Source organism: Heteronotia binoei, chromosome 21 (assembly GCF_032191835.1).
Source record: "Heteronotia binoei isolate CCM8104 ecotype False Entrance Well chromosome 21, APGP_CSIRO_Hbin_v1, whole genome shotgun sequence".
In the NCBI taxonomy this organism is placed as follows: domain Eukaryota; kingdom Metazoa; phylum Chordata; class Lepidosauria; order Squamata; family Gekkonidae; genus Heteronotia; species Heteronotia binoei.
The window spans coordinates 151,925,330-151,939,089 of record NC_083243.1 but is presented as its reverse complement, the minus strand read 5'-3'; the positions used below and the strand labels follow the sequence as shown (position 1 = coordinate 151,939,089).

At 41.5% G+C, this 13,760-nt stretch overlaps 1 protein-coding gene across 3 annotated transcripts in view; it reads right to left on the bottom strand.

The window, feature by feature from the left end:
* Nucleotides 1-10,882, bottom strand: part of KCNC1 (potassium voltage-gated channel subfamily C member 1) — a 248,865-nt gene extending 237,983 nt beyond the window's left edge. For 2 of the 3 annotated variants that reach the window (XM_060261761.1, XM_060261760.1), the window contains exon 1: nucleotides 10,155-10,882. In XM_060261761.1, coding sequence (XP_060117744.1) covers nucleotides 10,155-10,724 — 570 coding nt within the window. In that variant the 5' untranslated portion in view covers nucleotides 10,725-10,882. The remainder of the gene's footprint in view (nucleotides 1-10,154) is intronic. The other variant, XM_060261762.1, reaches the window with a different exon arrangement.
* Between the last annotated feature and the right edge of the window lie 2,878 nt (nucleotides 10,883-13,760).

The window sequence follows — 13,760 nt, the reverse complement described above, 5'->3', positions numbered from 1 at the left end:
TAAGTTCTGATGGCATACTGATGACTTCCCATCTGTAAATCTAATAGCCATGTGTGGACCAATCTGTGAATATCTAAATCCATGGACGAGATCCATAATGACAGAAAGGAGAAAGAGTGTTGTCTGCATGTGTGTGTGCACACACATGCGCACGCACACACACACACACACACACACACACATGCAGAATGTGTCTATTGTCTGTCCTGCAGTGCACTCCAGGGAGCAGCTGTTGGCCTGGTGGCAGTGGAGGCCAGGAGTCTGGCTGAGTCTGGCTGAGTTTGGGAGTTGAACTGGCCTTGGCTTTGCTGGACTCAGCTGTGGTAACGGCAAAGCCCAGGACCTGTGCTGGGCTCAGATGCAGCAGCTCAGGTCCAGGAGCCCTGTGGGGCCCAGTCATGGTTGCAGACTCTGGGACTGTGGGAGCCACATGAGTTTCCCTTGCAGAAGCAGGGCACTCCAGGAGCTGCACAGGGCTCAGAGGTGGTTGCAGCAGTGACTAATAGCTGCACTGGGCCTGGGTGCAAGGGCAGCAAACCCTAAGAGCTGCACTGGGCTTGGCCCTGGTGGCAGCAGACCCTGGAAGCTATGCCTTGCTTGGCTGTGGCAGCAGTGGACTGTGGGAGCCTCAGTGGTGGCAGATTCTGGGAGCCACATGGGACCCAAAAGTGGCTGCAGTGGTGTCTGGGAGTCACACAGGATTCAACAACAACAGTCTTTATTGACATAACAGCATAGATGTGCACAATCAGCAAGGAGGAAAACATTCATTGTCCCAGCATTTGAAGCCACACAGGATTCAAAGAGCAAATATAGGAATGTTGGGATTCCCTCTGTGAGTCCCACAGGTCCCCACTTGATAATATCTATTTCTGATGTTTAAATAGTACAATAAATCCCACAATGCCATGTTACTAGTATCTCTGACCTTTAGGGATATTGTCAGCAAGTACATTGCTATCTTTTATGAAACTCACTGAAATGATTTATCACACTTTAAAAAACAAAGCGCCATCACCATGTAATTTTAACTTACTGTTATTTAAAGTCTTACATCATAAGCAATTACTGCAAAAAAACCCTTGCAGATTTATTCATAATTTTATAGTATGATTACTGCCATACATAAATCATATTAAAAGGAAATTAAAAACTGTTAGGGTCTGCTTCTATCATCATTCCTATCTTAGCTAGTACTGTTGAAATCATTGGGATCATTTCTGGATTAAACAAACCCTATGAACCCATCTGACTGAATGGGGTCATCTAAAATGTTCATAAAATCAAGTGTGAATTTTGCATAGGATTGTTGTACTGAACTAAAGTTTCCTGAAGGGAGAGAAAAGATAATTTTTTAAGCTGAGGCAATGAATGAATCCAGAGGTTAAGGCATTAGCTTCTCTTTACCAGTGTTAGTTTTCTTCTGTTTTTTTTTTTAAATATAGTAGATTCTTAAAATTAAATCTGAATCTACCTTCATTTGTAACTAATTATTCTCAATATAAATATTTTAAGGGCAATAAGGATTTGCATTATGTACTAGAAGATAGGTTTAAAACCTCTATGTTGAATCTTCTTATCAGCCCCCTTTTCTTGAACAAATGCAATACTCAAACATGCTGTGGTTAAAAATTCTTGAGTTCTAAAATTAAGTATTTTTGTGAAGAACATGATTGGGTCATGATTTAGATTTTTCAAAAAAGATTAAATTTTCATTACATTTTTCAAGAAGCGTGGTCCTGGAGAAAAGTTTAAAACTGAAGGCCTTCACATTAAAATTATGTTAAGGCATATGCAGAGATGTTGCAGAAATCTGGGGAATATTGGTGTTTATCAGTAGGCAGTGTCAGAAAATGTTGGGTTTATTTTGAACATGTACCACTGTAACTTGGTAAATGTTAATATTTGCATACTCAGGATACTAATGAGAATGCAATTTCATATAAACTTCTCAAGAGTTACTGATAGACATACAAGTTTTTTGAAATTAATGTTCTGACAGAATTCACAAAATCACTCAGTTTTATTGTAACCATTCTTCAGTTCTGAAATTATCTCAAAGAATTGTTCTCCTTGTAAATGTCAGAATTTTCTGGCATTTCCCATGCCATCTAAAAAGTTATCAATAAATGTCAACATTTACCAAATATATATAAGACAAGTTTCAATGTATACTTTTTAAAATGTTTAACTTCCACTTAGAATTACCTAACAAAAACAGTTTTATTTTTACTGTGAACCTTGAGACTGCTATCTATCAAGGAACCATTTTACAGCAATTGATCTAATCTTCTGCCGTATTCCCTGAGACACATTTTCTTCTAATGGAGATGTTGGCAGCAATTGTCATGATAATAGGGCTGGCTCATAATTCTCACACTGTCTTTTAAAAAAAAGACAACACATGCACTCTTGATGATTGTTTATTGCTTGCTTCCTAGTACCATAAATATAAGCTGTTGAGTAATTAATTGCCTTTTTAAACCAAGGTTGGTACAGAAGTATATTCTTTATTAAAATCAGACAATAGAAAGATAGCAAAATGATAAACTTTTTTACTAGGTATAAAGTATGTGTAACCGATCAATTTAATTTAATTTACAAGAAAATGCAAGCTACAGATTTAATGTGGAATAAAGACTGACAATACATGCCCAGAGAGAAAGGAATTAAGAGGCAGAAGATGTGAGAAAGCCTCATCACTTAAGTGAACATTTTTCTCTAGCCAAAGCAGCCAAGAGCAAGAATATGAGTTGCAATACAATTGTCTGCATCTGATTCTGCTCATATGCTGCCCTATGTTTCTGGTCACCCTCTCCTTCCATTAATGCTCAGATACACTGTGTCATAAAGGGCTACATCCAGAGCTACTATTGCACAGGAGTGAGGCTGAATCCCATCCATATATCTAGAGGATGAGAAGTCTCTCTCTGTCCAGGTGCTGCGATGCATACGTATAAGCAACAGCTTCTGGGTCCAGTATATGAGGCAAAATTTGAAGATCCAAAATTCTTTGATAAAAACCTTTATTTTCAAGTGATTTCAGTTATTGATTTACACATGCTAATTAATGCAGTTTCGATCCACTTCAGTGACTATTTGCAAGTGGATCTTGCCATTTCACACAACAAAATCCAGTTGCAAAGTGGATTGAAAATCCGTTATTTCGTGTGTGTGAAAGTGCCCGTGAGACTTTCAGACATTCAGTTTCACACTTCAACATGCTGCAGAATTCATTGTAGGTTTTTTCTGAAATGTTCACTGTGTTTGAAGGTAAGGGGAATAACAAACTCACTCAGTAGACCTCAAGGGCAAAGTAGAGACTCAAACCCAGCAGTTCCTGGTCCAAGTTCATCCCTTTCACTACTGCATCTACGCTGGCTTTCTTTAACAGCATTGGCTGATTCAAGAACTGCTTTTGTTTCTGGAAACTGGATCTCCCTTTTAGCCTATTGTAGTGCAATATATGTGGGGCTGCCTTGAAGGATGTTTGGAAACAACAACTGGTCTACTATGCAGCAATCAAATTAATTTCTGGTGGCCATAGCTGGCCACATATCACACCATTTTTGAATGAACTCTAGTGCCTGCCAATATGCTTTTGGATTCGATTTAAGGTGCTGCTGCTTATCTTTAATCCATTTATGGCCTTGGCCCAAGATATCTGAAGAAGTGCCTTCCCCAGTACTTGTAGCGACATTGTGTCTTACTACAGTGCTATCCTGCTATTACTACCATCATTTAATCTGGGCCTATAATTGCTTATCCTGTATAATTGCTGTATCCTGTGTGCCCTTCCCACATGTGGTGCACTTTATTTATGTTTTTATTGTTTCTACTTGTTTAATTTTAATGTATTTTTAACTCTGAATTGTAGGTTTTTATTGTTATTACTGTATGTTGTGATCTGTCCTGAGCCAGTTTATGGGAAAGGGTGAAATATAAGCTTACTGAATAAATAAAATGCCTGCTTTCTCTGAGAAGCCTTTTTAGTGGCCCAACCTTCTGTTATGCTTGCAGCCGCTACCACTTTCAGTCCACAAAACTGTGGAACAAACTAACTACTGATGTCTCCTGGCTCTTAATGGTTTGTTACCACTTTCAGTCCACAAAACTGTGGAACAAACTAACTACTGATGTCTCCTGGCTCTTAATGGTTTGTTGAGGTCTTTGTGTTGAACTGAATAAGTGGTTTCTTTGGCTGGGATTCTGTTCCTTTCTTTCTTATTGTGTTTTTTAGATGACTTGGTTGTTTTGTCATTTTTAGGCAATTTTATGCCCTACATAATGATAGTCCACATCGAGCTGCAACCCATCACAACTCCCTGACAAGCATAATGGTATTTGCAAACAAATGTTTGTTGTATATTTTATATCTATAAATTTTTGAAAACATTTCATCTAAGAATGTAATGTGTGAAGTGAGCCTTCTGATACTAACTGTGCCCATTAATTACAATGAATTTAGAAGGATGAAAGTCTGATTTGGATAGCACTCGAAAAGAGCAAGAGTCTAGTAGCACCTTAAGACTAACAAAATTTGTGGTAGGGTATGAACTTTTGTCAGTTACTATTCGTTTCTTCAGAAATCTGCAACAATTTTTTTTTATCAAAGATTTCAGGTTTTCATGGCTGGCAACATCATTAGGGTTTGTAGAATCTTTCGGGATCAAGTGCCGTGTTCTACTGGAGAAAGTTTTCCTTCCAGACGTTTCGTTCTCAGCTGACGTTTCGTTCGTAGCTGAGAACGAAACGTCTGGAAGGAAAACTTTCTCCAGTAGAACACGGCACTTGATCCCGAAAGATTCTACAAACCCTAATTTTTTTTTAGTCTTGAAGGTGCTACTTCTGCTCTTTTCTACTGTCATAGACAGACTAACACAGCTACCCATCTTGATCTGTCTCTCAGAATAATACTGGAAGTCTCTATGATTTCCAGATTTATAGATTGAGATCTGAAACATCCCAGGAAGTAGTAAGTTGCCAAGGGCACACCATAAGTCCATGACACAAGTGCAACTGGTCTAGTCTTCAGGTTCCAGCTCTGGAAACTATTCTTCTCCCCTGCTCCTGTTCTTACAGCAGTAGCTCCTCCAACTTCAAAATTGCCCAGTCATACAAATTGTTTCCCATGGAGTAATCTTTTTGGTGTTAATGAATATTGCACATGCAGAACAGAGGGGTCTCTGGATTTGGCTTTGAAAATATGCAGTGGGAAGGAAAGTATCTGCTCACACACATTATCCTGGTGAAATGTTCACAATGTAAACAATGTAGAAATGATTGAGAGTATGCTGAGCAGGAATGAAAACAGCTAGAGGTGCTGTTGTTGCTGGTTGCAGGAGTTAATAATAGATATTATTTGCAATTGTATAATCAGATCATACACAAGCTACTTGATACTGATCTATGTAAGTAAGAGCCTTTTAACCCACCCCATTCAAAAAGCTAGTGCTTATTTATTTGGCCATTTTAGCCAACCCTATTGCTTACAAAGAAGGATGTACTGTAGTCTTTGAATTACAGAGCTGGCCTAGAACAAACATGGCCAAAGCCATCTTCCTATGTAATGACAAGACTATTTCCCTAGCAGGTCAGCCTCTCACATGAACACATCAATCTGCCTTATACTGAATTGGACCATTAGTCCATCAAGATCAGTACTGTTTACTCTGACTGGCAACAGGTTTCCATGATCTCAGGCAGAAGTCTTCTGTATCTCCTACTACCTGATCCTTTTACCTGGAGATGGTGAGGATTGCATGCAAAGCAGAGGTTCTTCCACTGAGTCACAGCCCCCCCAACAGCTCCTCTAGCTATATCATAGTGTGCTACAAGCACAAAGATGATATGGTATAAAAAAACCTTCAGAGCAAAGAGTCCCAGATAAGCTCAGAGCAGGTGAAACCAGTTAGAAACTGCTACAAAGAAATCAAAATAGTAAGCCATTTCTTTTTAAAAAGGGTTCTGATATTCCCCCATATCTGACGCAATACAAACACCCTAAATGAAAATTTCTTACAAGTATTCTACAAGTTACTTTACATGCCTTGTCTCATGCTTCTAATTGTCCATGCTAAAAAGGGATGGTGACAAATGGAATTTTCAGAAATCAATACAAATGCTCTGTCTGTGCTTAACTCATGAGAGGATACTGCTACTTTATAAGAATTCCTTTAAAACTGATGCAATTATATCTGCATGCATGTGTTTACTATGCAACAGTTAATATTTAGGGTGATGTTTGCTTGTTAACCAATAATTTAAAACCCTGCTTCTCTGAAAACATTGTCAAAGCCATAATTGGGATCATATTAATGACAAAGATACCTATTGAATACTTGTATAGCATGGCACAGACTTAGTGAAGAAACAGATACTTAGATCTTGTTGACCATCATGGTGAATAAATAATTTTAAAACAGTCATTTTGCAGAAGGATTGGAGGGGGGCGGGAAGCCAGGGAACCTCCCACTCTCCCCTAATGGACTGCCAGCAAGTGCAGTGACCATCCCCCCACACACCTGTCTTGCCATTGCATTGGCACCTTCAAGGCAGCTGATACTCCTTAAGGGGGGAAATTTGTCCCCAGTCTCCAGTTGTTTCTCTATACAAACAAATTTCAGACCAACAATTTAGCATTTGTACAAAAAAGCTGGGCAATAATAAGACAATTGTGAACTCAGGAAAAACGATGGTGTTACCTTCCAGTTATATGTTGCAAAATAATAAACACACAGAGAGAGCTTGATGTTACAGAACTCTGTAGAAATATTGAGCATATTGAGCACTGAGTATATTGTTTCTTGATTTCATAATGATATCATGAGATTTCTCTTACTGTATGCTACATCTCTAGCATATAACTGCAACAATTCAACTAGCTAGGATCTAGTTGATATTCGTGAAGAATCAAGCCCTCTGGTAGGCCAAAAGATCTGTCCTCCTGTTTTTATTTCTTACATAGTTGTGTTCAATCACAAAGTTTCTTTTTACTCATTAAATTACAGACATTGGCTTATTTCTAGACTTTAGTGAATCCATGTTATTAAAAAATATCAATTAGAACAATATTTTACACAATGCCTTTGAGGCCTTAAAATTATATCCTGCCCATCCATATGGCCTATCTGAAAATAAATGTTTTCTCAATACACAGACACACTTGTAATACAGCAGTTTTTAATCTTGTTGCCTTCTTTTATAGTCACCCAATGTGAGATGAAAAACAGGCCAGTGTGATGGAAGCAAATCGTAAAACAAATTTCAAATATTGAAATATGTTCTACATACATTTCCCAAAACATAACCATATCTGCACATTAATATGTGTCACTGACCAAACAAGGAGTTTATCCATTGTAAGGCCACAGTTTTGGATGGGAGAGGGAAGTATCCCATTTGATATCAGACAGCTTCTCTATAGCCTGGTGTTTCTTTCATTAACAATTCCAAAGCATAAGAAAAATCCAAATCCAAATGAAATATTGGTCTTAACTGTATCCCAGAAAAAGTAAGTATAGATATTCTAGGGCTTCAGAACCCACAAAATTTATATATATGTGAGATTCACTTTCATCTACATAGTCAAATGGGTACTACATGGCAATTGGTTATAGCTATAAATGAAGTGGTTTGTAAAAAATGGAAGATGCTTAATACAAGGATTTAAGAACTGTACTGAAAAACTGAAGTGGTACCATTTTCATGTATCTTTGCTAGATGAACCTTTTATGAGTTGGAAATGATGGTATTAAACTAGCCAATGTTAATGAGCCTATTGATTTTTTTTTTCATGTCAAACTAACTAGAGTAAGTTTGAGGGCTTTTTGATTTTAATGTCTGCCATTAAATTATGGCATTAGATCCAAGTGCTCCTTTATATATGTCCCATTACTTCATGTTTTATTATAAGATGTAAAATGCCTGTTAGTACAACCTTAATATGCTGCATGTGAACATGTTTATCAGAAATGTTTGTATGTTTTAGATGTATAACATCTTCATTTCTTATCCCTTATGGAAAGGATTTTTGTACTGTGCAAAACCTTTACATAATACCATGAATCAAACAGAAGTCTCCAGTTTCATAGTAGCTTTTCAATGAGATGGATGCTGAAGACATCCATTATTTTAATGTCTACATTCCATTAAATTACAGTTTAGCAGAGCACCTACAACCCCCCCCCTCAGCTGAATTATTAAATTTAAAATATAAAATATTAGAGAACAATAACAACTCAGATCTTTCACCTATAGTGTATATAAACAGAGTTCAAGGCTAGGCAGTGTCAACAATCCATTTAAACTGCTGTGCAAGTTCCTTTCAAGTTCCCTACAACAGTTTTTTCATTGGGGGTCATCTATGGTCAGAAAATCATACAAAGCTGCTGTTGGTAATTCTAACCTAGTATTGTCTGCTCTGAGTGTTGCTTTACAGGGTATCAGGCACAGTTCCTTTCACAGCACCGCATTCTAGCATCCTTCTAAACAGAGAAAGCAAGGGGTATAAAAAACATTTGTCCCTCTGCAATTAGCATCTGTTTTGATCAAGGATCATCATGATAAGCACTGTTCAGTTTAACAGAATATCTGTAGTCCTAGTCTGTACAAAACTGGAAGTGGGGTAAAAAACAAGAACTGCTCCTAAGAATACAGAATATGTTCACAGCTGTCTTCAATACAGAAAGCCGATCAGACATCTCTGAAAGAACCTTCCAGCCTTCCCTCCACACATCCATGTTCTCTTGGCAAAAATCACTGGAGTCCAAAAAGTTGCTGCTCAGCCATAACATTGTTCATGTTTAAATATCTCATTACTCCTACAGCATTTAAACATCTACAACTTTTAGTAGTGATTTGCTGATTCAGTAAGATATCTCAGAAATGTATACAAAAGGAGAAAAGGTATCTAGAAATGGGTCTAGAATATATTCCAGGGCTGTCCACCAGTATGTAACATTCATGTGTTTGTAAACCTTACATGGTTTCCCTTTCTGAGATAACTGCTGAGCCCAAGGCTTTTAGTAACTACCACTGCATCTAATCATTCATCCAGATGTTCTCATCAAATTTGCTCCTATTCATCCATACAACTGCTTCCCAAATATCCTCTAGCTCTGTCTTTCTCTTGTGTCTGTGTAGGAAATTTCCATTATACTACAGAAACAAAATGTTCCTAATCATGAGGAATAAATAAGTATCACTGAGGAAAAAAAAAAGTGCATAATTATTCTGGCCGCATAAAATTGGACCATCTTTCCCTCCATTCTTCCACCCATCCTCTCAATTATCTCCCTTTATCTAAACAGTAACATCATGATCCAGTCTCCAATGACACCAGTCTTTGTTTTTCTGGTGACATCTGAGGGAGTAGAATACATCCCTAGCTTAGCACAAGAGTTTTGTTCACTAATGTACAAAGGTACCAGTTTTGATAGGTCTGCTGTCTATTTTGATCACGTTCTCTATGATATGCTTTAATTTTCTAAGGCAGTGTTAGTTTTCTGCTATCCCTGGTTGCTGGTATAGAGAGTGAGGAATTATCCTCCTGTTCTGCCATAAGAAATGTATGTCCCAATGTGAGTAATTTCATTCTAATAAAAATATAATCACCAAACTGAAGATTAAAACAGAGCGTCATATCTGGCATTGGAGCTGGTAGTCTGGGAGAAGATTGCCATTCCATCTCAGTCAACAAGTCAAAATACAATGCTCACTTGTTCAGTCAGGTAGCCTCAGCAATAAATATCTCTCTACCTAGTTGAGAAGAAATTATGTACACATCAATAACAAAGCTTGATAATAGTCCCCTTTTTTAGGAAGGCATCTTTGTGACTATTTAGAAATACACATACACACACAAGTAAAATGGAATGAAATATTCACTCTTTGCTATATTTTTGTTAGCTTATGGGGAAAAGTGTTTATGCCCTTGTATCTGCCCTTGCTCCCATGTCCTGGCCTCCATGTGGTACCTGCCATAAAAGATGCATGTCTCCCTATCTGCGCTTAGGTGCGGGATCCCATACATGAGTATTCAAGGCATAAAATGTAAACATCAATGGGACTAGCAAGAAGCTCTGGGTTGTAAGAACCTTCCTGGAGTGTGTGCAGATAAAGTAGTTGGAGTGCTTATCGATTGCACAGCTTACCCTTGCATATCTGGAGGAATAGGGATCCTCAAAAAGTGCCCAGATACGGGGCTGCCACCTCTTCCAGAAGCCCCCAGGCCTTCCATCTGGAGAATCACTTAGTGCTAGGCGTTTAGTCATCTCCAGCTCCTCCTCACCATCACCTGAGTCACCAGTGCCATCTGCATCTCCATCTTCAGCACTGCTATCCAAGGGTGCCCCTCCAAAACTATCAAGGGCCTCTTCAGCATCACGGTGCTGCCTGTAGGTCATCCAACAACAGGGTTCCACATCAGTTTCATCAATGCCCCAGAAGGCCAGCTCCTCCTCATATAGAGGTCCACACACATCTGCTGGACAGTGCAGCTTTCCTGTGCGGTAATAGTTCAAGATATGAGCAAAGACTCCTGGGTGCCGGTCAAAGAAGAACTCATCTGTGCGGGGGTCATAGTCAAAGTGACTGTGGGCATCAGGCTCAGCAATCCAGGCCAGCCGAGTGCCAGGCAAGGTGCGCAAGGTGCTACGGTACGTCTGATGCCTAGTCCCTCCCACGTTGATCACAATACGATCACTCTCATCGCCCTGGCCCATCTCGTCTCTTATTAGGCATGTCGTGGACTCATCCAAACAAGCACAGCACACAGCAAGAACATAAGGGGGCGTCTGCTTGTCTGCAATCAATCACTAACTTGATACCATATCCGTTTGGCCAAGAGCCACCCAGGTCAAGGGCATACAATGGGCTTAGCTCCTTGACGCAATGTCATGAGTCCCAGCAAAAGTTAACAATGGCAGATCCAGGTTCTTAGTATCCTTTTATTAGCAAATTAAAACTCTTATCATTTAAAATAATAGTTAGGGAGCACACACGCACAAAAAGAACATAACCATGCACTTCCACCCAGAATAATGGTTGTGGGGTTTGGTCAGCTGGATAGGTCTATCAGGGATTGCTTTCTTGGTTGGATGTTGCAAATAATAAATCTGGTGCACACAACTGATCTACAAAAGGGATGTGAAGGGGAACACTGGCAGATGGAGGTGCCTGCAACAAGAGACTGGGGATGGAACAGGGGCTCACAGACACCGCACACACACAGAGTCACACACACACAAATATGGTGAGAATGAAGACAGGGGGGCAAATGCCAGTGCCCAGCTGCAGCAAGCAGACCAGCTCTGTTGAGGATGCTGGCGCCTTTTTAAAAAAAGAAAATCAATTGCTCTGTAGGTTAGTCCTAAAGGCAGGAACACGAGGTGGCTGGCTGTTAGGAAGAGCTCAAGGTGTAGCAATCCTAGGATTTAGGTCGATTTTTGAAAAAAATGAAAAATAAACAAATACATGAAAATCAATGCATCTAAAAGAGTAGTGATGACGCTGAGGCAATAACAAATCAACTGGGGGTGGGGCGGGGGGGAATGAAATCTCTCTCCGGCTACAGCTCTCCGATGCAGACAAAAGAGCCCGGAATCCGGCAACTGCGCCTTCCCTCTTCTTGGCTTTTTTTCGCTTCCTCCTTGTTGATGCAGATCACACTCTGCAGCAGCTCCAAGGCGCCCTTGGGACCTGCTGCTGTTGCCCAAAGGCCCCCTCCTGGGACTGATCACAGAGCAGCTGCTTTGACCCGGGGCTTGGGCTTGCTCAGCGTAGCGTGGTGCTGAAATGGACAGCGCTCCAGCCTCTACCAGTAGGCATCGCTTGGCGGAGAGGGCTTAGTGAACGTATTTGCCTTTCGGAGCAGGCAGGCAGGACTGCGAAGGGAGAAGGAGTGGCAAAAAGAAACCAGGTGCAGGGTGTCTTTATTCCTCCTCCCCAGCGGGTCAGGCAGAGGACGGCAGCCGATCCAGGCAGGCTGGGTCACACTGAAGCCTCAGGTGGGCTCTGCTGCGAAGAGGAAGAGCAGCGCCAGTCTTTCTCTCTGCTCCCCCCTCCCACACGCCCAAGATCTCGCAGGTGGTTCTGAAGGCTGCGTGGCAGAGAACTTGCTGCCGCCGCCGCCGCCGCTCTTCTTGCCGTTCTTCGCGGCTCAGTCCAGCCAGCCCGGTCTCCGGACACTTCCATACAGCGCAGGCGCGGGGTGGGGTGGGGGCTCGGAATAGAGCAGTTCTCTCTGGGTCCTAATGCAACGCGGGGAGGCAGCTCCCCGCCACCACACGCCTGCCACAGGCACCTGGAAATGTAACGCCGCAGGCAGAGACACACAGCGGAGGGGCAAGTCCCCCCGCCCCGCCTTCTTGGAGGATTTTAGGCGGGGAAAGGGAGGGACGTTCGACAGCTGGATAAGGTGTTATAGCTGGAAAAGATCCCGATTCTCTGCAGCAGTAGCAGCCTTTCTGCTCCAAAGCTCATGTGCTGAGCTCCTCTGAACGAGGATGGCTAAAGGCTTCACCCTGCTTTTGCCATAGCTTCAGGATATCTCCTCGAATTTGCTGCTTCGCTGTGGGAGCCTCAATTAAACAAAGAACGGGCGGAGGAACTGAGAGTGGGTGGGTGGATAGGGGAAGCTGGATGCCTATTGTCCTCGCAGCAGTCTGTGATTAATGTGAAAGCGGGGGGGGGGGGATGAAGCGAAGGCTGGAGAAGGGGTCTGGGTGGCTCTTTACTCTTTCATTGCGGCACGGAGGCGAAGGAGTTTACTAGGCGACGAAAAGGATCGTATCGAGCTCTCTTTATTCAACACGAGCGAAGAGATGGAGGGAGATGAGCAGCCGCGTCTCTATTCAGCAGCAAAAAGCAAAAAATCGAAAGCAGCTACGTGGCGTTTTCCTTCTGCCTCTGAGAGCAGCGTGCCACATACAGACACGCATTCGCTGCCCTCTCTTGAGGAATCCGAGGTGGCTGGAAAGGAGGCTTTTCTAATGGGAGCTGCATCTCACCAGAAGGAGAGATTGTTGATGAAGGCCAAGGGCAGCAATGGTTGTATGACGCGATTGGCCAAGAGGCATCGCTTTTGCAGACACATTGCCCGGTTTGTACATCACTTCTTGCCTGCTGGAAGCCAAGAGAAACAGGCAGGTGTTGCTTCATTTGCAATGGCACAGACATTTGCAGGCAAAGGGCGATAAACCAGTAGATTTTATTTCTTGGGATGACTTGTTTATGGAAAGAATCTCTGGGACGCTGAAAGCTGTGTTCTTTCCTAGGTATTTTCCTAGCTTCCCCTCTGATTCTGGACAAAATCAAAGGCTACAAGTGCAGCTCAAGAAGAACCAGAAATGTCCAAAGGAAAATAGCCTAAACTCAGGAACCGGAAGACACTTGAATGGAAGGGAGGTCAGCTCCACTGGAACCACCAGGGTTTATTTTTCTTCATAAGGGTAATGGCTGGGTTCCCTATCCACCATCCATTCAAAATGACTAAGGATATAGCTATTTTCATAACAGCAAATACCCCTCTGTTCAGTCTAACAGGCTCTTACAGAAGTAGGTCCAATGACTGTCCCAGTGTTCTGCCTCACTCTTGTTCTGAAGACAATAGTGAATTAGACAAGTTCTGAAGTTCTGAAGACAATTCCTTAGTCTAGGAATAAAACCTGTTGTGAAGAAAAATACAATTGGCTCTAGAAAGCAGCTCTGGGTGAGTGCACCCCCACCCTTACTGTCTTCCCACCCACACAAGTGAAGGC